Consider the following 25,994-nt stretch of genomic DNA (forward strand, 5'->3'; position numbering starts at 1 on the left):
GTCAGGAATTATATGGAGATGAAGATGCTTCAGTGAAATTATAAAATCATTTCAGATAGTAAAAATTGCTTGAAGGAATGTAGGTTGAGAGTCGAGAACTATAGAGGGGAAGTTTTGGTGGTTTATAGGTATTCCTCTAAACTTCTAACACATGCTTCATTAATCTCTTTTGGGAAAGATAGAAATTAGGAGCATGTAGAAAGAGTCTGATGGGCAATTGGCAAGACAACAGGGACACAAACTGTTTGTTAGTTGTAACATTAAATGTCTTTTACATGCCAACCTGGTTTGATTCTAAGCTGGTCCTTAGTCATTTCAGTAGTAGAAGGCTAACATAACACCAGTGTTTGGCTGTTTGGTCAAGATGGCCATGTTGTTCTCCAATTTTTCTAACATAAGGCTAACATGCAATATTATCAGTTTGTCAGTTGTCTCGGGACATTCTGTAGCCTCAAACCTAATAACTTCCCACAAGTAAATAGTGTCTAGAAAACCAATAGGTTCGGAACCCATCTAATCATGATTTTCCTTTAGGGTTTCTGAACATTGCAGTAGACTACTTCCATCGACAAGTCTGAGTGAGGGTTTCTATGCACATGCCCTCCTTGTGTAGTTTTTGCAAAGCCTTGAACTGGTTTTGGAGATCGTGTTAGTGGCCTTGATCATAAAATTGTAGAGTCATTGCTTTGCAGTTCCTGCTGAGAGGATTTCCATTGAGTGTTCTAATAAGGGGTAAGTCATTTGGTATGCCTAGGAGAAGGCTACGATGGCCTGTGGATTAAGAGCTCAGGGTGGCTTCCTTGTTACTTCGTAGTGGAGCCCAAGGACTATTTCATTTTAGTCATATTACTCCCTTGGTTGGCAGAGCTTTGTTGCCTTTACGTCTGTAGATGTTTTGGCTTCTACCTGTTTGCTGTGAATAGTTACTAGTGTTATCCAGCATACTTCTTTTGCTTTAGGGGCTTCTTGAGGTAGAGGGGTTGAGCCTAAACCTCAGCATTTTCACCAAATAGTGGGTAGTCCTTAATCTTATTGTTCAGGTTGACCTGTTTGTTCTGCCTATGACAATGGAATCAGGAATTTGGAGGCATAAGAGTGTGCCACATTTAAAGCTTAAGCTAGGAGGGGACAATGATGTAGGACTTAATTAATGAGCTTTTATATCCGCTTAAGGTCAGAAGAGAAAGAGAGGGACAGGGCTTCTCTTGCTTTTGGTATAGCAGGACAGTCATGCAAATGTGCTATTAGCTTTGTGGTAGAGCACACACTTGATAATTGCCAGGAAGAGTCACCTTATTAATAACATTTGATGTACGTATCACAGCCAGATCTATAGATGTAAGACACTCACAGTACATCAAGTCATTAACATGATTTGCACCAAGCAATGTTCAGTGATCAGCACCAGGTGTCATTGCTATTTTGTTCATAATATTTTTTTTGCTTTTTTTAACATGACATTATCTGTGCTAATACTATTTTTTTCATCTTTTTAATTGCTTTTAATCTGGCACACCTGTGTGATGTTTATAATTTGTCATTGATTGTGTTGAAATAATGTGTCTGAAGAGTTGGAGGCTTACTATAATGATTTAGAATGGGAATTTGATGATATCTTTTATTCAGCTTGTGATCAATACTAGTTGTCGGTGCTATTCTATTATATATATATACATGCATTTTTGGCATGACTAATCATTTATGCTAATATAGTTTTTTTTTTTCTTTTTTTTTTTAACAAAATCACATCTTTAAAATTTAAATCTCTCATACCCATGTGTTTGTAATTGTTAATTGTGTAAGTAAGAAAATTTGTGCTAAATTAAAGCTGACATACTATGTTTATTGCAGTGGCACCTTTGAAGTAAATTGTTCCAAGGATGTAAAGATTCAAGGTATTATAGGACCTTGTTCATCTTTGGAAAAGGTTTATACTTGCTCACTTTTGCCTTTCTATCATTGATGTATTATTTCTGTTGTTTCAGAAGATGTGCTTGTTTTATATGATACTTAGCTAATGTTCAAATACATGATAAACTGAGGTAATTCTTAGATTCATCAAGTTTGGGTCCCAATAAATACCCTCTCTTGTCTTATCTTCCAGTAAACATTTTAAGGTCTTTGGAATTGGAACCCTGATTTCATCTTTTAATATATTTTAATTAGATTACTTTTTCATTAAAGTAGTATTAATTAACAGAGCATTGACAAAGTAACCTAACCTATATAGTTCTATTTTGAAATATTCATTCTCTCAGTTAATAATGCCATTTACATGGATAATTTTGCAGAAAGGGCCATCTTGCGCAGACATTGTGATTGGTCAGGGCAATACAACTTCATGGAAGATGTGTGGACTTGATAAAAATACTTCCTTGACGATATTTTTTGATGTTGCACCAAGTGAACGTTCTAGCGCAGCATTACAGGCTGCCAATCAGCAGCTTTTTATCCAGTTTCTAACACAGTACGTTGTTTTCTGTCCATTGAAATTGCTTTTTTTTTTCTCAGTTCTGCGTCGTTGGCTGTGTCAAATAAAATAATTATGGAAAGAATTTCATCATGATGTTGCAAATACTTTTGTATGCAGTTACCAGCATTCTGATGGCCACATGAGGCTCCGGGTTACAACAATTACAAGGACATGGGTGGACGGCAGTGCAACTACTGAGGTTTGGCACAATTCTTTAATGTGATTATATACATAATTGTAAACTATATTATTTTCTCAAATGCTGTTCTGCATGAGTGTAAACTACCATATTTCCTTAAATGATAGGTACGTTTGAAATTTGGATAGAGTGGCATAGAAGAGACAGAAGAGTTGTTACATAATTTAGAATGGTCAAGATTAAAGAAACCATTTGACTCGTAAATATCTGTTCTCTCCAAGGAAAAAGGTCCATAAATTTTAGTTATAAAAAAATTATGTTGTCATATGTCTCAAGGTTTTCAAAAGTGCTTTGTAGCCTCATGGAGCAAGCAGCTCTGTATACATGCCTTCCATATCATTGAGCTAAATTAAAAAAGAAAAAATATTTTTTGACTTGATGCCTCAAGGGATTCAAAAGTGCTTGTAGCCTGATGAAGCAAGCAGCTCTGCATACATGCTTTCATATCTTTGAGCTAAACAAAAAGAAAAACCATTTCTTAACTTACAAAGACATAGATTATATCTATAAATGGAGGATCTGAAAACTCTTCACCATCACTAAACTGTGAGCTGTAACAACAAAGAAATATGACTGCTAATGACTTTAAAATACAAGAATACATCATTGCAAAGATTAGAGTTATCGAAACCGAACTGGATTTGGTGGTTGGTTTGACTGGTTTCAGTGCCATATTGGTCTGGTTCAGTGCGTCACTTAAGGCCAATTTCGTACAGAACCAACCTTAAAGCACTGAATTGGCCAGTTTGATATGGTTCTGTATGGCGTGGCTAGTACTACCAAACCTTAATTTTTTATTGAAAAAACAATAACTTAAAGGGCAGGCAAAATTCCTAACCCTAGGGCCCTACTAAAGCTATTAAAAAGGACCCCCCATGTCCATTTTACTGACACAGTTTGTTTGAACTATTTGGAATTCTTGAGCTGAATTTTTTGGGTGGTTTTGGAGAGCTATTTGTAGGGCAGTTTTTGTTAATTTCTAAGTACGAGTTTCATATTTTTGTTTCTTTGCAGCTATTTTATCTCTAGAAAATATTTTACACAACAATTTTTTTTTTTGCAGTAAATAATTTCTGAAAACTACAAAACAGAAATACTCTGGTAGTTTTAACTCAATAATTTTGCAGTGGAAATACTCAAAAAATCCCACACAAATAACAAATATTTTTCCCTCCAAATTTCTTCTCATTGAATTCTTGTTAGAGAAATTAAGAGATCCCTTACCTAGGAAAATGGCTCTTTGAAATACATAGAAAATACAGCTAATAGAACCTGGCAAAATCGGCCCCTAGAAATTTGTCCTGCACTTTGCTTTCTGATTCTCACAAGTTTGGCCCTTTTGAAGCTGCTCGGCTCCTCCACTAGTGCAACCTCAACCCTCAGCCTCTCCAACCTCATGGCACACCTCGGTCTCAAACTCAAGCAAATCTTGGCCCTCGTCTTGTGCACTCCACCTGCAATTATTGTCCTCACTTGAACTCTTAGCTGCATACTTTTATGATTTCTGTAGTGTATTTACAAACATGCAATTAGCTCATGCAAATCTGCTAGAATATTTTCGAAAACAATTGTCTCCATCCTCTCCTTTTATAATTTCAAATTGAGCAAAATCCCTAACCCTCTGCTAATCCTCTGCAAAGTGATAAACAACTAGGTTTAAATGCTAACCCTTTTAGATCAGTGGTTGAGATTAGATTTAAGTCGTTTAATTAATTAAATTATTTATCTTGAGAAAGAAATTTGCTCAATTAGTCAATTTTAATTAATTAAATTAATTAATGTGCCTTTCCTATGTTAAAACTTAGGAAATAAATCATATTACTTGCTCCTCTCAAACATGCACCTAAAGAGAACTTCTCTCTTGTATGCTAAGACAATTAGCCTATTTTGAAGACCATTTGAGGCTATAAAAATCAACATTACTTCTTAGCAAGGAAGGGATTCTCCACCACCCCCAACTTGTCCTTGTAGAACACAAACTTGCCCTTCACCAGGGGCTTGGTGTGAATGTTTGTCGTCTGCTCATCTATGGATATGTACTGCAATTTCACATCACCTCTCTAGACCCTGTCTCTGATGAAGTGGTATCTGATCTCTATATGTTTGGACTTGTCATGAGACACTCTATTTTTTGAAAGGTTAATGCAACTTTCATTGTTGCAATGAATCACTGTGAGCCCCATATCAAGACCAAATAAACTTGTGAGCATTTTACGAAGTCATATGCCTCATAACTCACCAGCCTCGCAGCCATGCACTCAACCTCTGCTAAGCTAAGTGCTATTGAGTGCTTCCTCTTGTTGAACCATGAGATTATAGTTGACCACAAGTTGAAACAACGACCTAAAGTACTCTTCCTATCTACTGCACTCCTAACCCAATCTGAATTTGTGTAGCTTTGGAACTGCACTCCACCACCTATGATATACTTGAGTCCATACTCCACTCTACATCTTAAGTATTTGAGCACATGTTTAGTTGCCACCCAATGTATCTTCCTAGGGTCCACCATAAATTGGCTAGGGTGTTCACAACAAAACAAACATTTGGCCTAGTGTTAACCAGATACATCAAGGACCCTATCAGTTGCTTGTACAATGTGGGATCCATCAACTCACTCTTAGAAGAAGTAAGCTTCCTCATGGATGTTGACATAGGCTTGCAATCCTCCATCCCAAACCACTTTAAGATATCAATCGCATACTTGCCTTGCCTTGGTGAAGCCTAAGCCTAGCAAGTACTCATCAATCCTTTAGTCACATGCTTGAGGTGCCTGCTTAAGTTTGTACAATGCCTTCTTAAACTTGCATACATGGGACTCCCTCGCATGCATCTCAAATCCCTAAGGTTTCTCAATATACTGATGCCATTGAGGAAGGTAGTCTTCACTTCCATTTGATGTATATTCCTCTCCATCTTTGAAGCAATGGTAATAAATGCCCTGATAGAGGCATATTTGGTGAAAGGGGCAAAAGTCTCCTCTTATTGTACTCCTCCCTTTTGGGGAATCCTCTTGCCATGAACTTCGCTTTATGCTTCACGACGCTGCCATTTATTGCATGTTTGATCTTATAGATGCATCTAGAAGTGACCATTGGTTTCCCCTCAGGCCTCGAAACAAAATCCTAGACATCATTCTTCATGATGGAGTTATTTTCCTCCGCCATGGCATCCCTCCAAACTTGCTGGTTTGCTACCTCCTCAAAAGTAGAAGGCTTAGACTCATTGATGCTACTCATTAAGGCCATGTAATTGAAAAATCTCCTTAGTGATCTACTCTCTCTGAAAGTGTTTCTAGGAGTGCCCTCATGCTCCCCAACATCTCTTAATGTCCACTTTCCCATCTTGGTCTCCTCTTGATAGAGCTCGAAGGAAAATCTTACTACCTCATCATGGTTAGAAGATTGTGTCCCTATTGTTGGTGGTATTGGCCCATCAGTTGTTGGAGCCTATCACTCCCAATCCTCTACCACTACTATATCTGATCCTTGTGACCTCCTAAGGGCCCCACCTTCTTTGAATTTGACATCCTTGTTGACTGTTGTTTTACTCTGTACTAGAATATAGACCCTGTAGGCTTTTGATGTCTCGTTGTATCCGACAAAAAAGGGCCATTGATGGCATTGTTAGCTCCTTTTTAATTTGTATTCGTTGCAAAAATTCTTGAAACCATTGGTGGTATACTCACCCCCATTCTCCAATTTGAGGACCTTAATATTCCTTGTCTTGTTCTCCACAAGAACCTTAAACTCCTGGAACGATTGAAGGCCTCATTCTTGGCCTTCAAGAAGTATATCCAAGTCCTTTTGGAGAAATCGTCTATGAATATCACATAATAACAATACCCCATCATAGGTTTAGGTGACACGGGACTACACATATCTGAATGTCTCAAGTCTAACACACCCCTGGACTTTCTCTCGTTGCTTGGAAATGCAACATTGGTATACTTGCCAAGTGAAAATCCCTTGTACACTCCATCTTTGGCCAAGTGAAAATCCCTTGTACACTCCATCTTGCTCTACAGTGAACTTCAAAAGATCGGTCACCATCTTTTGTAACAATGGTAAAGCACTATAATGCAAGTGACCCATCCTCTTGTGCCATAGCTCATATAGGTTGTCATTGACCATTCTCTTGTGCCATAGCTGATACATGTTGTCATTGATCCATCCTCTTGTGCCATAATTCATACAGGTTGTCATTGTCATGCACTAGGGCTTGTATTAGTTGCCCTCTCAACGAGTATATATTATTGTCTTTGCCTCTAATCACTCTCCTCTTGCTAGGATTAGATCCTCTCGGCCTGTTAAATATTTGTCCGTTTGTAAAGTTGACTTCATAACCTTATCCTCCATGGCCGATATAGAGTAAATTCTTCTCAAACCCTGGTATATACATCACCTTATTCACCTCTATTGGAATCTTGGAATCCATTAAAACTGTATGGTTTCCTCACTCTCTACTGCACACTTGGCATTGTCACCAAGCTCCACATGCAAGTCTCTGTGCTTCTTTCCCATACTGGGGAAGAGATCTCAAGATCGCGTCATGTGACGAGATGCTCCACTATTCACGAACCACACCCTACATGTAATGGTGACAAAAAGACAAGACACCAATGATAATTCCTTCTCAAACCTGGTGGCCAACTCATCCATTTGTGCAAATTCAACCATAGGTGCCTTTCCCTTGCCCTTATTCTTGTTCGGACATTAACAATCTCCTAGACATCATTCTTCATGATGGAGTTATTCTCCTCCGCCATGGCATCCCTCCAAACTTGCTAGTTTTCTACCTCCTCAAAAGTAGAAGACTTAGACTCATTGATGCTACTGATTAAGGCCATGTAATTGGAAAATCTCCTTAGTGATCTACTCTCCCCGAAAGTGTTTCTAGGAGCCTCCACATGCTCCCTAACATCTCTTAATGTCTGCTTTCCCATCTTGGTCTCCTCTTGATAGAGCTCGAAGGAATATCTTACTACCTCATCATGATTAGAAGATTGTGTTCCTATTGTTGGTGGTATTGGCCCCTCAGTTGTTAGAGCCTCTCACTCCCATTCCTCTACCACTACTATATCTGATCCATGTGACCTCCTAAGGGCCCCACCTTCTTTGAATTTGACATCCTTGTTGACTGTTGTTTTACTCTGTACTAGAATGTAGACCCTTTAGGCTTTTGAAGTCTTGTTGTATCCGACAAAAATGTCCTTCTCCATTGAGGGCTCCAACTTAAGTCCTCTTTTCTGAAGGTCCTTGTATATAAATTAGACTACAAAAGATGTGAAGGTGGCTCATCTTTGGTTTCACTCCTGTGAAATCCTACTCAGGGGTCTTATCCTTCAAAATCGTATGAGGGCACTTATTTTGCAAATAGACAACAGCGTTGCACACCTCTTCCCACGAAAAACATAGGCAAATCTTGATCATGAATATAGCATTGGCTGCATTGATGATAGCCTTGTTTTTCCTTTTTACCACTCCATTTTGCTGTAGATTATATGGCATTGTTAGCTCCTTTTTAATTTGTATTCGTTACAAAAATTCTTGAAACCATTGGAGGTATACTCACCCCCATTCTCCAATCTGAGGACCTTAATCTTCCTCGTCTAGTTCTCCACAAGAGCCTTAAACTCCGGGAACCATTGAAGGCCACATTCTTGGCCTTTAGGAAGTATATCCAAGTCCTTTTGGAGAAATTGTCTAGGAATATCACATAATAACAATACCCCATCATAGATTCCGGTGACATGGGGCTACACATATTTGAATGTATCAAGTCTAACACACCCTTGGACTTTCTCTCGTTGCTTGGAAATGCAACATTGGTATACTTGCCAAGTGAAAATCCCTTGTACACTCCATCTTGCTCTACAGTGAACTTCATAAGATCGGTCATGATGAGTATATATTATCGTCTTTGCCTCCAATCACTAGTCTGGTACCATGAGGTTGAGGTGCTGACTGGATCATGATGACTAGTTGATATTGATGTTGTACCATAAGTATTGAGTGGATGCCATGATTGTTATAGGTCAAAAGGGTTGACCTGGAAAATTGTGATGCTGGTGTTTATGATACTTGTCTTAATCTTGAATCGAGTTCCTTAATCTCACAAGGATCTAGCAAAGTCATCCTTTTGTGAAGTTTTGGAAGGCATTAGGAAAATGTATTAGTTTGGACTGATATATCACCTCGAATTATCCTTATGAACATCATGAACATGTCTAAATGAAGAATTGATGCTACCCGATGTTGAATTAGTCATGGGAATTCAAACCTACAAGAAGAATCGTAAAGGTAATGCTTTAGAGTAATGACACCTCTATTATGCAATCTGTGGATCAGATCACAACCACATAAGGAAAGTTTGTGACCTTTGCTCAGATTGAAAGTATTGATGCCAGGAAAGATATCTTCTATCTACTATTTAAGAATGATGAAGTTATTCTTTGTAAATTGAAATGGAGGCCAAACTCTTATGAACAAATTACTATTGCTTCAATGATTTAGAGAATGCACATCATCATTGGATTCTCTTGATTGATGGTTGACAATGTTGGATATTTGAAAGGGCATGGTGACTCAAGGATTATGATATTTGATTTTGAAATTGAAAATCTAGGGTTTGTAAACCCTAGTAAGCACCGAAACCTTGAATTGGTTGTTTCCGTTGTAGATAGAAATCTTAGTTCATGCAAGGAAGATATGACATCATGATGACATTGTGGATGAAGTTGATGCAAGAAGGCCAAGATCAAGAGGGAGCTAACATTCTTCTCAAAAGTTGTTCTTCCATGGCCTCCTAATGAGGATTACAAATACGTGTTGAAGGTTTCCAATGGCTCTGGCAACAGAGGGAGAAGTGGAAGAACGAAGCAAATCTTGTGACAAAAGGATTTATCCCATAATTGAGATTTGAAGATTTGAGATTAAGAGGGAGCAGGTAGATAAGCAAATTTGAAATATGCTTGTCTGTGACTAGAGATGAGAGAATAGAAGATTCTCCCAGAAATAGGGAGAAGACTATGATGAAGTCCTTGTCCTAGTTGCCAGATTAAAGAAGGCCTTGTATGGACTAAAACAAGTTCCGAGAGCTTGGTATTATAGAATTGATGGATATCTGACAAGACACGGTTTCTCTAAAAAATGCTGCTGATCCAAATCTTTATATCAAGGTTGTAAAAGGTGCGTTGGTGATATTGCTACTATATGTTAATGATTTGTTCTTGACCACTATAGAGCATCTTATTGCATAGTGTAAAAGGGAGTTGGCTTTTGAATTTGGCTTGATGCATTACTATTTGGGGTTGGAATTCTAGTAGAACCCTGGTGAAATCCTTCTTGGATAAGGAAAATATGTCATCAAGATCCTTCAGAAGTTTGGCATGATGGAGTGCAAGTCTATGGCAACTCCTATGTTGACGAACTTGAGAAAGCTGAGAGATTTCGTGTCTTACTTGGTGGATCTGTCCATGTACCAAAAGTTGATTGGATCATTGAAGTATTTGGTAAATACTAGCCCAGATATTTGCTTTGCGGTAGACACCTTGAGTCAGTTCCAGACATGAGCATTGGATTGCAACAAAGCATAAATTGAGATATTTTCATGTTACTGTTAACCACTGTTTGAGATATGCTTCGAATGGTGAGATACAATTGTAGGGATATACAGACTTTGACTGGGCAGGGAGTGTGGATGACAAGAAGAGTACATCTGGTGTATGTTTTAGCTTGTGTTTTGCTATGATATCAAGGAAGAGCAGGAAGCAAACCTTTGTTGCACTTAGTACTGTAGAAGCATGGTAATGCAACTTGATTGGCATGCTATGAGGGAGTATGACTTCAGAAGCTACTCTCTAGATTGGTCGATCAGGTGTTGGAATCGACCATGATATTTTGTGATAGTCAAAGTTGCATGGTAAGTCAAAGAAAATTGGTATCAAGTATCACTACATTCGTGACATGGTGCAAAAGGAAGCAAGAAAGCTTTAGTACATCTCCATTGATGAGCAAACGACTAACATTCTCACAAAGCTTTTGTGTCGGGCGAAGTTTGTATACTTCAGAGATAAGCTTAGGAATAGTGGAGAACTCCTTTATCAATGAAAGGGAGCATTGATGTGACATCAACAGGGTCATGGCTTGGATTGTTGGTGACAACAGGAGCATGGCCTTGATTGTTGTTGTGTGGACAACAAGAGCATGGCCTTGACTGTTGATGGGTGGACAACAGGGGCATGGCTTGGACTGTCAGTGACAACAGGAACATGGCTCAGATTGTTGGTGACAACAGGGGCATGGCTTGGACTGTCAGTGACAACAGGAGCATGGCTCAGATTGTTGGTGACAACAGGGGCATGGCTTGGACTATCAGTGACAACAGGAGCATGGCTCAGATTGTTGGTGATAACAGGAGTATGGCCCAGATTGTTGATGGACAATAGGGCATGGCTCAGATTGTTGGTGACAATAGGAGCATGGCTTGGACTTTTGATGGACAACAGGGGCATGACTTGGATTGTTGTTGGCAACATGAGCATGGCCTGAACTATTGATGGACAACAAGGGCATGGCTCGGACTATTAGTGACAACAGGAGCATGGCTCGGACTGTTGGTGACAACAGGAGCATGGTCCAGATTGTTGATGGACAATAGGGTCATCACTCAAATTGTTGATGAAAACAAGAGCATGACTTGGATTGTTGATGGACAATAGGAGCATGGCTCAAACTGTTAGTAACAACAAGAGCATAGCCCAGATTGTTGGTGAGAGACGAACATTCTAGAGAGAATGGTCCTTGATGCCCAAACACTCAATAGAGTGGGTGCCTTGTTGAGATAGCACAAGGGATGAACATTCGAGAGAAAATGGTCCTTGAGGCTTGGACACTCAATAGAGTGGGCGCCTTGGCGAGATAACACGAGGGACGAACATTCTAGAGAGAATGGTTTCTGAGGTCCGAACACTCAATAGAGTGGGTGCCTTGGTGAGATAGCATGAGGGACAAACATTCTAGAGAGAAGGGTCCCTAAGGCCAAGACACTCAATAGAGTGGGTGCCTTGGTGAGATAGCATGAGGGACAAAACATTATAGAGAGAATGGTCTCTGAGTCCCGAACACTAATGGAGTGGTGCCTCTTCAACATCATGGCCTAGAGTGAGGCCTTTGGATTTGGGATATAGGTTTCCCTAGGGTTTGACCACGAGTGATGGCAACCCTGAACTAGTCAGATTGCCATGAGGTGAGGCGTCCACTGGATCATGTTGACTAGTTGAGTGAGTACCATTGGTTAGGAGTGCTAACCTAGGTTGTGGTACCTATTGATGATGTTGATGAGATTTACCTTTCTTTTCAGAAAGATCATGTATAAAGAAAATATTTGGATAATCGTTATTAATACCTCCCTAGCTAAGAGGGAATGTTGAAGAATGTAGCTATGGTCGGTCTTCATAATCCTTGATGTATTTATAATACTATGTAAAAACATGAAAGAAAATTAAATTTTAAATTAAAAGAAAGGAAATCAACAAAACCACCTAAAATTAAGATCCTTGAAAATAGCTCATACTCACGTAAATAACATATTTACCATAAGTTACTACCCACCATAATTTAAGCAAGTATTTGCGTAAAATATGGGATAAGGAACAAGATGTAAATAAATATACTTACCAGGAGTTACTACCCACCATTATTTACGTGTTCTTCAACATTTTAACAAATATGAGTAAAAATGTAAATTTGCAGACTTACTAGAGTTTAATTTACAAAGAGACGTGATCTGACTTACAAAGAAACGTGTCCCTTGGGTATCCTGAGTTCAAAATAGACTTGAAACTTCTCATTTTATACATTCACTTATCATTCACATCACTCTCTCTCTTACACATGATCTCACATATCCTAAGTTTGCAACATTGTGATCTCTACTTTCCTTTCAGGGTTATTGGTTGAATTTTTGAAGTGTGATTGCTTGATGAAGATTAAAAAACTATAATATATATTCACATGTAATTACCATAGTTCTGAAATAGTGCTTGTATCCATTGCACATTATTTTTCAACACTTCACAGTGTCCAAGATGATGCATCTAGCTTTCACATCCTTCAGATTGTGGGCAGTCTGTGTTGTAGCATGCGAAGGAGGTTGTATGTCAGTATCAACGAATTCCCATGGGCTGTTTTTCATGAGAATCAGTGAAATTCTGTCATTCCATGGTCTGAAATTAAATGCCCTTTATAGTTGGTCTTCAAACGTCAACTCAGTAGAAGTCATTCTCCTAGATCAATTCTTCAACCACAAAACCCTTCAGCTGAAGAATAAAAATCTGCAGCTGCAAACCCTTGTGCTACTGCTCTTCCTTTTCTCTCAGAGTTTCTAGTGTTCTGATACAATGTAAATTTCTAAGTACCAGTTTTGGATTTTTGTTTCCTTGCAGCTATTTTATCCCCATAAAATATTTCACCCAGCAAATTATTTTTTTGCAGTAAATAAATTCAAAAAAACTACAAAACAGATACTTTTGTACTTTTGACTCAATATTGTTGCGGTGGAAATACTCAGGAAAAATCACACACAAATAGCAAAATTTTATGCTCCAATTTTTTTTTTCATTAAATTCTTCTTGGAAAATTTAAGGGCTCCCTTGCCAGGGAAAATGGCCCTCTAAATTTTAAAATACACAGAAACTACAGTGAATAGAACTTGACAAAATCGATTTCTAAAAATTTGTCTTGCATTTTGATGGCTGTCTGTCTCCTCCACTAGTGCGGTCTCAACCATCTTGGCATCGCTCATTCACGGCACCACTCTGCAATCTTGGCCTCAACCCTCTTGGTCTCTCCAAGCTCGCGGGACACCTTGGCCTCAACCTCAAGCAAGTCTTGGTCCCCCTCTTGTTCAGTCCACCTACAAAAATTGTGCTCAGTTGAACTTTCAGCTGCACACTTTTTTGATTTCTTCAGCCTCTTTAAAAACCTGCCATTAGCTCATGCAAATGCGCTGGAATCTCTCTAAAACAGTTGTGTATCCATCATATTGCTTGCTCCTCTTGAACAAGCACCTAAAGAGGACTTCTCTCTTGCAGATTTTACGTGTTTGAAGGGCTGAGTTGAAGAGTTTTTGGACTAATTTTCTTGTGCATATTTGGAGCTGCTTCAAGGGACTATTTTTAAATTTTTTTGGGATGTTTTTGAGTGGGTCGTGGATAGTTAGGCACCAGAAAGACCTTTCTTTGATGGACTTGGACCTACTTCCGTAGCCAGAGGGTCTGAATGTTGGCTCCCTTGCCAGGGAAAATGGCCCGCTAAATTTTAAAATACACAGAAACTACAGTGGATAGAACTTGACAAAATCGATTTCTAGAAAATTGTCTTGCATTTTGTTGGCTGTCTGTCACAAGTTTGGCCCTCCTCAAGCTGCTTGTCTACTCCACTAATGCGGCCTCAACCATCTTGGCATCCCTCACTTGCGGCACCACTCTGCAAACTCGGCCTCAACCCTCTTGGCCTCTCCAACCTCGTGGGACACCTTGGCCTCAACCTCAAGCAAGTCTTGGTCCCCCTCTTGTTCGGTCTACCTACAAAAATTGTGCTCAGTTGAACTTCCAGCTGCACACTTTTTTGATTCGTTCAGCCTCTTTAAAAACCTGCCATTAGCTCATGCAAATGCGCTGGAATCTCTCTAAAAACAGGTGTTTATCCATCATATTGCTTCCTCCTCTTGAACAAGCACCTAAAGAGGGCTTCTCTCTTGCAGATTTTACTTGTTTGAAGGGCTGAGTTGAAGAGTTTTTGGACTAATTTTCTTGTGCATATTTGGAGCTGTTTCAAGGGACTATTTTTAATTTTTTTGGGATGTTTTTGAGTGGGTCGTGGATAGTTAGGCACCAGAAAGACCTTTCTTTGATGGACTTGGACCTACTTCTGTAGCCAGAGGGTCTGAATATTGGCTGCGTACCACTACCTTCAGGGTTAGGGGAATCATGCTGGAATCCCATTGTAGAGTCCAGTCATCTTGAGGATGAAGAGGATGTGGATTCTGATGATTCTACCATACGATCAGATGTTAGTATAAAGTCTAGACTCTAGACTACAGTTACTCATTAGTACTATGCTTAGTTTTGGACGCTAAAGCCCATTTAGAGCCTTTTTTTGATGTATTTAGATCCAAAGATGTATTGCACTTGGCGGTATTTTGGTTATGTGCACCATTACTTGCTATATAAATGAGAAACTTCACATATTTGTGTGTAGGGGTTTGGATTCATATAGTTGCACATGAATATAATTTTTTTAGCAAAATTTGAATATTTTATGTATTTTTTGATCAATCGGTTTCTTGCCAGTTCCAGTCTGGTTTAGATTGTTAAGTTGACTAGTGCGATGAATGTTTAGGTTCTGATAACTGTGTATGAGACAAAGAAATGTGCGGGATGGATGTCATTTTCCATTATATATCATCAACAAGTAATTGTAAGGTGAAATTTCTGAGTGATGCTTCCTGTCATAACCATTGAATAACCTGCAGTGAATCTCCAAAAAATTAGAAATGTGTAACACCATATTCTTGAGCCACCTGTAGGGTTAATTTGATAGCTATCAATTCACAGTAATTGTTAGTTTCCTGCCCTATCCCAGCTTTGACGGTTATCATGTGATTGGAGGGGAAATACAAATCCCCCCTCCTGAACCTCCTTTTGGGAGATGCCTTGAGAGGCACCATCAAAGTATGCCTAAGGAATGCTCTTATGTATGACTTCTTTTATTCCCTGTCCTTGTGGTTTTTCCTCAACCTGTGGGCTTGCATTTAGTATATTTAGACACTGGATTGCATATTTGAGGTGATGAGTCTCCCTTTTGTATCCTTGTTTGTATATCAAGACTTGAATGTTTCTTCAGTACTTCCTCATTCCCATACATTCCTTGACCCTGTAATGCTTCCAACTTTCTAGACATTTTTGGAGAATGAACAATTCGGGAGTAAGTGGCCTATTGTTTACTCTGCTTATTAGCATAAATGACACCAACCTGGGCCCAAATTTATTTTTTCTGCAGAACCTGCCAGGTAAGAGCCTTGCCATAAGGAGACGTAAATATCCTATAAGATGAACATACAAAAGTGAAAGATATAGGAGTTATCTTTTCTAGAAGTGCTTGTGATGTACTGACAGATATAGTTCTGATAGTTGATTTGGATAAGAGTTCTGAAATGGAAGTTAAATGGTGTTTAGAGCTGTGGTGGATCTCAAGTAGTTTTTAATATATCATCCATCATTCTTTGTAGTTATCTGCCAATTAAGTATGCTTTATATGTGACGGTGTAATTATGGCTGTGTGCTTTTGTGTGGTCCCATGGTCAAATCAAGTGTAGCATTGCTGATGGTTTAGAAGGGTACATTGGCTATGAGAGTTTAGAAGGCCACCACTATACATACGAGACTCATTTTTGTGAAGGCTAAGATGTTCTCAGTAAAGATACTTAGTTCCATCTTGCACATTAGGTTCCCGTGTCCTTGTTAAATTGGCTCGCTACATTCCTCCTTGAAGCGTTTGTTAAATTAACCAAAACATCTCTGGAGTATTTTGTAGGAAAAAGTTAAAAACAATATTTGGAATTTGATTAGATGAAATTCTAGTTGATTAAATAATATCCATTAATATAGAAATATGTCTGATTTTGATGTATAACTGAATTTAAGTGGTAAAAGTTCGTTGAGTAGACTTTGGATTCTGGAATTAATGTTTTAAGAATTATGGTAAGATCCGTGGGAAAAAATTATGGAACCAGACATCAAATTTAAATTTGAAGACTATGATCTGAGCATATTGTGTTCTATTGCAGGAACTTGTAGCAGGATTTGACCAGGAGACTGCTGCTGTTGTGATGGCTAGGCAAGCTTCTTTTAAAATGGAGACAGAGGTATGATTCTTTTGTTGTCTGGATTTAAGATGTTATTTTTGTCATGGAAAGGTAATGAGGATGCTTTTGCAGGAGGTTGGCAACTCGGGAATCTTTGGCTCCTGGAAAGTAGAAGGGTAGAACTTTTGAGCAGAGATTACTTTGTGTGTAATGCTTTTTTGAAACATGGAAAAGCTGCTTTTGTGACAAAGCAAAAATTTGAAATAAGGAAACTTATGCTTCGAGAATGAAAAACAGGAAGGAATTCAAAATTGATAAGTTAGATCAAAAAAATGTAAAAGAGAAAATGGGAAATTCAAAAATGATAATATGGCACTAATATGCGCCCAAAGAAAACAGTTTTGACTCCTGAATGCTTTACCTTGAAATCATACCTACAAATTGCATCAAAAATACGTCAAACCGCAGTTGTACGTTACTCCAAGATGTGGAGGCAACTTAATATAGTTCAAATAATTGTTTTTGCACATAGCAATTAGCTGTCAAATTCCAAGGAAAACCTCGTTTAGCCCTCCCTATTTCCCTGGAATATCCAGATGGAGGGCAGCTCGACTGCCAGCCACAATGGTGGCTGGTAACACAGATGGATTCAGTGTGATTAGAACGGGAGACCTGATTGTGAACTCCACCTTGAAACAGTCAGTTTGAATCAACTGAGCTAACCGTTGGGATTGCAAAGCAATTTTATTTGTATTAACTACTCCTAAATTCCGACCAAAGTCATGGTGTGGCTAGAGATAGAAGGCTATCATTACTTGAATATCTGAGGCTTTTTGTATGTGATGTAAATTCATTCCAGAAAAATGATATAAGTTCCTAGCCCTAGCACATTAGCTTGTTGTGCATTTAAGATATGATTGATGCAATCTGTAGCATTCTTTGTAGTATTGCAATCTTCTGTTTATGTTTATCAATGTTTTAGAAGAATTTGTCATCTGGTGAATTTTTCACTGGCAATTTCATGTACTTATAACTCACTTTTTTGTTTATTCATGGCAGGAAGAGTTTAATGCAACAAGATGGTTAGACAGGTGTTTAATTCGTGTGTGTTCGAGATTTGGTGATTACCGAAAGGATGATGTCTCTTCATTCAGCTTGAACTCAAGTTTTGCGATATTGCCACAATTCATATTCAATCTTAGACGTTCTCAGTTTGTACAGGTAATATTAGCTGTCTGCTTTGAGTTGCAATAGGATGCATGTTTGAGGTGACAGAATCTACTCTTTGAGTTTAAGATAAATCCTTGGTGCTAGTGCAGGTTTTTAATAATAGCCCAGATGAGACAGCTTACTTCCGCATGTTACTGAATAGGGAGAATGTCAACAATTCTGTAGTTATGATCCAGCCATCGCTGATTTCTTATTCTTTCAATGCACCTCCTGAGCCAGCACTGCTAGATGTGGCTTCTATTTCAGCAGATCGTATACTTTTGCTGGATGCCTACTTCAGCGTTGTTGTCTTTCATGGTATGACTATTGCTCAGTGGCGCAACATGGGCTATCATAACCAACCAGAGCATCAGGTAAGATTTCGAGAGTCTAATGATTTAGGCAGTGCAGCATACTTATTCAGTTCTCCTTTTCGTTGTTAACTTTTTGATTGCATTTCTTCCTAGAACCTTAAAGCATGATTTGTTGTTTAGATAATCAGTAAATTAAAATTATAATTTTATAGCTTTTGAGATTACAAACAAATATCGAAAGCTTCTGCGAGATTGTGAATGGGATATGTATATTTTTACAATACGTAGGGTTTTCTTACCTGATCACATCCTACGGCAGCAAACTCTCAACATGGTGAAGCTAGCTTTATTGGGTGGGAAAATTGACGATAGATTGGGACTTCAATTAATATTTGTAAGAGGTTTAAATCTTTAAATACAGATGGTGTCAAGATGGCAAGTTAACAGAAATGATTAGACATAGATAGAAATAGAAAAAAACACAGAACCTCAAATGGGAACCTAGTGTTATGAAAAAAACCAAGGAAACTCCCTCTTGGCAGATAATAAACCACAAAATATATGGAAGGCGAAGCAGATGAGATAACAATGAGAAAATGGTCCTGCAATTAGAAATAAATGTTCTAATGTGTCATAACTAAGTAACTGTACTGAATCGATACTTTACAAAAGCTGTTTATTGGGTGGCAAGGTCAAGATTGTTATCATGTGTGGAAATTTGGTAGGACAGCCAGAATATGGGGACCAAACTTGCTAAATAGAAGAGATTGTGGGCTAGGTGAAGCTGGATTCACTCAATTGTATTGCTAAATAGATGGTATTCACTCCACATGGGACTTCTCATGACCATGCACATGCTGAGAGCATCCTTATCAAGACTGAATGGACATATGCTTTCATTGAACATCCTATAGGCCCTTTTTAAAATGCCTGTTGCTACTTTTGGTCATGGACCTAATTTGGATTCCCTCTTTCTTCTTCTCTTGCAAGGATAAATACTTTCTAATCATAGAGAGCTACAAATGCTGCCCACATAAATTTGGAGAGTTGTTAAACCTGGTCAAGATATAGATCCATAGGCCTCTAAGCCTGCTTGGGTTTGACCTATGTCTTTTGCATGTCAACACGTACTCAAGAGGTATAGCAACCCAATCATTGTATATGAGCAAATGACCATCAAACTCTAGAGAGGCTGTACTTATGCTTTTCCTTTCTGTCTTTAATGGGTATGATAATCAACATCAAAGTAGTAATAATAATAGAAGACGCTATAACAACCGACGTATCAAATAGGATATAAAGGAAATACCAACTAGAAAATGTTGAATATGGAAAGATTGAGGATATTTTGCTAAGAACTATCCATGCAAGGAAGCAACAAATATGTGTGAAAAACATGGACCTCTAGATCACCATTACAATGAATGACAAATAATCAAAACAAAAACTAATTAATGATGAAGCAAAAATAAGGAGTCTTCATTCAATGAAGAGACTCTTTAGCACCATTCTTGGTAAATCTTGTATGTGCTAACTGGCACAAACAATATAGTATGGATGACACATGGATGAGGAAGGCTGAGAGTATAGGAAGTCGTCACTGTGCAATAGGCACAAGGGACAAAGATGATTTTTTTAAATGAGATTAGTATAATGAGAAAGTGATCAGAAGGGAACCATGAATTGGCTGAATTAAGAAAAGAAGTAATATAGCAAGGAAAGATTATATATTGTTGGACACACAGTAATGGAATTGAGAACAAAAAATCACAAAAGAAGAATCTATGCAAACAAAGGATGAGAGAAATTTATCTTTACCATTTTACTATTTTACAATTGGGAACAGAAATTACGGGAAGGCAGTGCATGTCTTAGACTTAAACCTCCCTCTCAAAATATCAATCTAGGAACAAATAATGAACGTCGACACGTCTGAATGGGAATTGAGTAGAGTCCAGAATTGTTGGTTGGACCAATGGATTTCTCAAAAGAATACAAGAATGTCTTTGCATGGTTCTACAAAATTAGAAAGGGTGTTGCATCTGAAAGCAGAAAATACCACATTAAATTGTAAGGAGAAAGGATAAAAGGTTAAAACACCCTACATGGTGAATCCTAAATATACTATGCAGAAATTGATTTAATATTGGAAGCAGCTATTATCTCCAAATTTAATGAAAATGAATGAGCATCGCCTGTTTTGTTTGCTCCAAAGAAAGATGCTGACAAATTAATGGTTTGCTGTGATGATCATGAGTTTTGAATGAATAAAGACCTTTTGTCTGATACCGTTTACAGACAACATATTGGGAGGAGTAGCCAGGAATTGCAGCAGCTTGGCTATGACTTGGGATAATTTGAATGAAAAAAGAGGTGATAGCAACAGGAAAAGTGGTGGATGAAATTGAAGAAAGAAAAAAATAGAAAATACTGCATAATATTTTTTTCAATTCTTGTTAATGCTACACAATGTTTCTCATTAACTATATTAGTGGTTGAACAGTTCATCTGCTTCAGTATTCTTTAATACCTAAAGCACTATGGCAATAGTGTATTTGTGCGTGCCTAATTCCACTGACAGTCAAAAGTTCTAAATTTGATGCTTTAACCAAGAAAATTAGAGAAATTTGTTTAATGTAGAGGAATGTTGTAACAAAAGATTTGGAAGCAGAATATAGAAGGGAAGAATTGGTTTTATCATATTTTTAATTATTTTCTTTGTTTTAGGGAATAGTAGAGGGAGTACAGAAAGTGATAATGATATGGTAATTTTTTTAAGTTCCATGGAATGATCACAAAGAATAGGTCAGTGGGAAAAAAAGCTACATCCAGAGTTGATACAAAGTGGGAGTGTGCCTAAGCAGCTCCTACAGCTATGCTACCAATAGCAGAACAAGGATTACTGAAGCTGAAGAAGAGGGAGAGAAGGTGGTTTCTCAACCAAATCAGCTTCAACACTGTGTTACATATAATTCCTTATAACTTCAACTTAAGCAAAGCAACATTGTCAATAACCCTAATTGTAATATCTTATAACCTTTACCTTGAGGCTATGTCATATTCATAATCAAGGAACAATGTAAACACAATTTTGTCCTTGCATATGTGTTTGCTGTTGCTTTCATAGAAACATACTCATTTTTGATTGCGTCCAATACAGGGCTGTAGCTTAGTAATTTGCTGTAAGAGCCATCATTACAACATATCACAGGATGTTATAATGCTGTAGAGGACATAACATATATATAAATATATCTCCTCAAATATTGCTTTGAAATGTACTCAACGAATGGGACCCTTGCCTTCTTTCGAGCAAGTTAGATAAAACAAGGTCAAAGTGATAGGCAAAGGTATAACTAGGCTGTAATACTTTGCAGTTTTTTTATTTATTACTTTACATCATGGTTAGACTGAAAATTGGTTCATGAGAAAGGAGGATGAGAATATATTTATTTTCAAATCTTTTCTCAAAGGTTACGACTTCTACACTTTTTGGGCTAAATAGATAAAATTTATCAGAAAAAGACTAGAGTAATAGATTGCATACTTATCATACAGATTTGGTGGTCTGTTATAGGGTCTGATATTCAGGGTTCACCCTTTGTCTAGTTTTCACTAAAGGATTGATCATCATTTCTATTTTGAATAATAAACAAAGTTCTCAGATTACTCAGATTGACCAGCTGATTGTAATGCTTACAATAAAGCCAACCTGACCTCCCAGTTGATACAACATTTAATTTTTGGTTGGCCATTTCAGTGTTCATTGTTGGGTAGATTTTGGGTTGGTGGTTTTTCTTTGTGCATTTATTAACTGACATGGATATGATGGCTGGGGTATATAAATTGTGTATGCTTCCTTTAGGTACTAAAACCAAACTTCATTTGTAGGAATTAGAAGTCATAGATCTTGAGTAATAGAGCTGCAACTAAGCCATACTTGCTAATATACTTGTACATGTGCCTTCTCTAACATTCTGTTTCTTGCAGGCATTTGCTCAATTGTTGCAAGCACCTCATGATGATGCACAGGCTATAATCAAGGAACGATTCCCTGTACCTAGACTGGTTGTCTGTGATCAACATGGATCACAGGTATGTGTCTACTTTCATCCCGAGCTCTGTATGTTGTATGCCTTCAGCCTTCGCAATAGCAAATAATTTTTTGCTAGTCCTTTCCATATTCTGATATGAACTTGGGTATGCTTATGTAAACAATCTTTTAGATGAAGAAATAATTCTTACAAATTTTAACAAAACTGCATTTCTTGGTATAGGCACGTTTTTTGCTTGCTAAGTTGAATCCATCAGCAACATATAACTCGGCTAATGAGGCACCTCCTGGAGGAGACATAATCTTCACAGATGATGTGAGTTTGCAAGTATTTGTCGAGCATCTTCAACGGCTAGCTGTGCAATCTTGATATTTGTAAACCAAATTCTGCAAGGACAGTGGCTGCTGTCAATCAATTTTCAGTTTTCATTGAGTTGGTTACAAGGATCCAGATTGAAACTGCAATTAGGTGATTTCATTTGCCGAATAAGAAGAAAGGTATATTATTCTTTTAATCAGAAGTCGCATCTGCCATGTAAGCAATAAAACGTTTGCAATGCGGGTTCAATTGGCTCATAAGCTTTTTGTGAATATGACAAATGTGGTGAAAGCCTATCCAAATCACCTTCGAGAGAGGATATTTCAATGCTGACAGTTGTAGTGATAGTAAAAGGCACTTCAGTAGGATTTTTTCTTTTATCGGTTTATTTATTTTTGTAACCATAAACCTTTAGATCTTTCATTTTGTATTCTGAGAGAGTTCATTGGAGTAACAGCAGCTGATGGTACTTCTTTTACTTCAATATTGTTTTCTTGTCACCATTTAAAAGAGCTAAGTTAATGATTTTACAGTGGAGCTTCCTGAAATAATTAGTCTGTAAATGAAGCACAAAAGTAATAATGCACGGAATGAATATTATCATTTTGACATTTACACCCTTCTTTTGAATTGATGAAAGTCGTTCCAAAATCTCAATGCTATGTTAATGTTAATAGTTTCTTTACTTTGCATTGTGACGTTGTTTACTATATAGGCCAGATGTTACATGTATGTTGATTAGTTTTTCAAATGTGTACTCGAAATGCCTTTTCGTCCTGTTATGGGTATAATCCATCTGTTTCTGAAAGCTTGTTAGCTCACTGATCGTGATACTATTTGGATATCTGGAAGAAAGAAATGGAGTACGTGGTGTTTTAAGGCATGTGAGGTGCACATGGAAGCACCATGAAGTTCTAAAGGTGTAAGAATAGTGTTGTTAGGATTTGAACAGGATTTGAGGTAAGCAAGCATTTCTAAGGACATGAATAGTGATCAGCCAGTCTATTTTAAGTTTCCTTTCTTTTTATCAAGCAGCCAAATCCCTTTTGTTAGGAGGTCTCAATTTATCCCTTCCACAAAACCTAAGAATTTGGGAAAAGTTAAGTTTCAACTTTATGAATCTGGCACTGCAAAACCCCAATATAGAATACGATTTCCAGAAACTTGCAATGCTATCAAGTGAAATTTGGACAATTGTACTGTATACGTCCAGACTTGAATTCCCAAAAGTCATTTACGTAGGATTTTGCATTTTCAAGGAGCAGAAGCTTAATCGAGTGATTCCACATTTCTTTAATGAAAATAAATTAGACTTTTGTACCTTGCAATTCCTAAAATTTGTATTTTGAGTAGGATTTTGCATTTTCCAGGACTAGAAGCTTGATGAGATGATTCCATAGGTCTAGAATAGAGGGATAATATTAACATATTTCTATGTTGTATCTGTGTTTTGTAATTCCACAGATCTAGAATCAAGTTTATGAGCTATACAATAAATTATTTGGTACCTCTTTTTAATCATCTTTTCAGTTTTGACAAAATTTGTGGCATTATTGATAACAACCTGGACCGCATTTTCTTCCCCAATTTCACGGGTTGCTTCTTCCAAAATTTGGAAACTATATTCTGATGTCTTTTGTCTGACCCCATGCATAACTTTTTTGAATGCATTTTAGTCATTAACGCTTCTAGCCATCTTGAATGGAGCACATGCATTTAAACGTTGCGATAGCATTATCAACCTTCTGTTTCCTGACAAGTTTTTAATACATATTTATTGTTGTTCCACTTGTTTTTGTTCGGATGGAAGATCTTGAGCCTCTTGTTTGAGGGAGAAGAATCACAAAGAATGAAGACAAAAATCTCCCTCTAAACCCTTCATTTCCTGCTTTCTTTATCCTGTTTATGCTTTTAACTTCTCTGTCTCTTTTCAACCTGCTTTGATTTGTGGGGTTTTGACTGGGCATCCTTCAACACCACTCTACAACCATTAGAGATATGCAGGCAGTCCACTGCTGTTGTTAGGTACCGAGTATTTCTTCCCAACAGAAGATGAAGAGCTAGTGCCTCCCACCCCTCTTCACATGTTTACATGCCTTTAGATGATTTTGGGGTGTCATTTGATAACGTGTGCTTTTTCTTGTGAAAGATGAAGATGTAAATTAAAATGTGGTTTATAAATTGATCGAAAGATTGAAATTAGTGGCAAAATTTATCCCTAAAAATTAATGCAAAGAAAACCTACCTTATGTTTGGATGCCTGAAATTTGTGTAAGAAATTCCATCGATGTTTGATTTCGAGGGAATTTTGTAAAAAATGAATGTGTAGCTCTGATTTCAAGATCTGTACAAAATAAGCATACGGTACGTGGAATAAGTAATATCACATTAACAAGTTCAAATTCCGATGCACCAAGACACATTTTGTAGAATTATGATAGTTTGAAATTTAAGCTAGTCCATTCATCATCTTAACTTCCTAAATATACTATATATATTTTCCTCTTCTCCTGTTGCTTCCCAAAAACTATAAAGAATTCCGTTAATTGTTTATCTTCTTATTATTCAACCGATTATAATTTGTATTAAAAAATTGTTACAATCACATCACGCAACATAACAATTCGAACAAACTTGGGATTTCAAGAGATCACAAAAATTCAAAAAAGCTTCCTATGAGCAGCAATTTTGAACTACCGTACGCAACATTAATAAACTCGGGGTTGGAAAAAAATGCACATTGAAAGCTTCAAGCTTAATAGTTACTAGTAATTGGAGCTCATAAGCAATTTTTTTCCATTTCCCAATCTCTTGGAACTCGTTGAACAATTTCTTCTCCTGTGGCAACAAGTAGGGAAAACTTAATTTATATTTTCGAATTAGAGTTAGAGACTAGAAACTAATTGTTAAGATATTAAGACCTCAAGGATTCATTTGAAATCAACTTGGTCATACACTTGTATGCATTTGTAGTAACGTAATCTGATGTGCACAATGTTCTAGACATAAAATGTTTTAACGGTTCATATTCATCTTGATCTTAACAATGATATTGACTAGTGACTTAACACTTGATTGGTTGATGATCTATGTTTAAAAAGCACAAAGTGTCATTCGTTGATGATTCGTTGTGAAAAACTAATGTAATTATTTTCCCTCTTGCATTAATATATTTCATCAATTGGCAGCATTGGTTGGGGCCATGTGCTGTTTCCTTCTTTGATGATTTTAATCATGTGATCACGCAACATAACAATTCGAACAAACTTGGGTTTTCAAGAGATCACAAAAATTCAAAAATGCTTCCTATGAGCAGCAATTTTGAACTACCGTACGCAACATTAATAAACTTGGGGTTGGAAAAAAAATGCACATTGAAAGCTTCAAGTTTAATAGTTACTAGTAATTGGAGCTCATAAGCAATTTTCTCCATTTCCCAATCTCTTGGAACTCGTTGAACAATTTCTTCTCCTGTGGCAACAAGTAGGGAAAACTTAATTTATATTTTCGAATTAGAGTTAGAGACTAGAAACTAATTGTTAAGATATTTAGACCTC

General features: G+C 37.4%; 1 protein-coding gene across 1 annotated transcript in view; it reads left to right on the forward strand.

Annotated features, from left to right (window-relative positions):
* Positions 1-23,059, forward strand: part of LOC149266365 (protein transport protein SEC23 E-like) — a 41,223-nt gene extending 18,164 nt beyond the window's left edge. Inside the window, exons 5-12 of the mRNA XM_089430448.1 lie at positions 1,852-1,927; positions 2,292-2,467; positions 2,591-2,672; positions 16,524-16,601; positions 17,601-17,762; positions 17,861-18,124; positions 22,055-22,159; positions 22,342-23,059. Of these exons, the coding sequence (XP_089286574.1) occupies positions 1,852-1,927; positions 2,292-2,467; positions 2,591-2,672; positions 16,524-16,601; positions 17,601-17,762; positions 17,861-18,124; positions 22,055-22,159; positions 22,342-22,488 (1,090 nt within the window). The 3' untranslated portion in view covers positions 22,489-23,059. The remainder of the gene's footprint in view (positions 1-1,851; positions 1,928-2,291; positions 2,468-2,590; positions 2,673-16,523; positions 16,602-17,600; positions 17,763-17,860; positions 18,125-22,054; positions 22,160-22,341) is intronic.
* Positions 23,060-25,994: the final 2,935 nt, after the last annotated feature.

This window comes from Pinus tabuliformis, chromosome 6 (genome assembly GCF_031772625.1).
Source record: "Pinus tabuliformis cultivar Carrire ecotype Pingquan chromosome 6, CPIR1, whole genome shotgun sequence".
Classification (NCBI taxonomy): Eukaryota; Viridiplantae; Streptophyta; class Pinopsida; order Pinales; family Pinaceae; genus Pinus; species Pinus tabuliformis.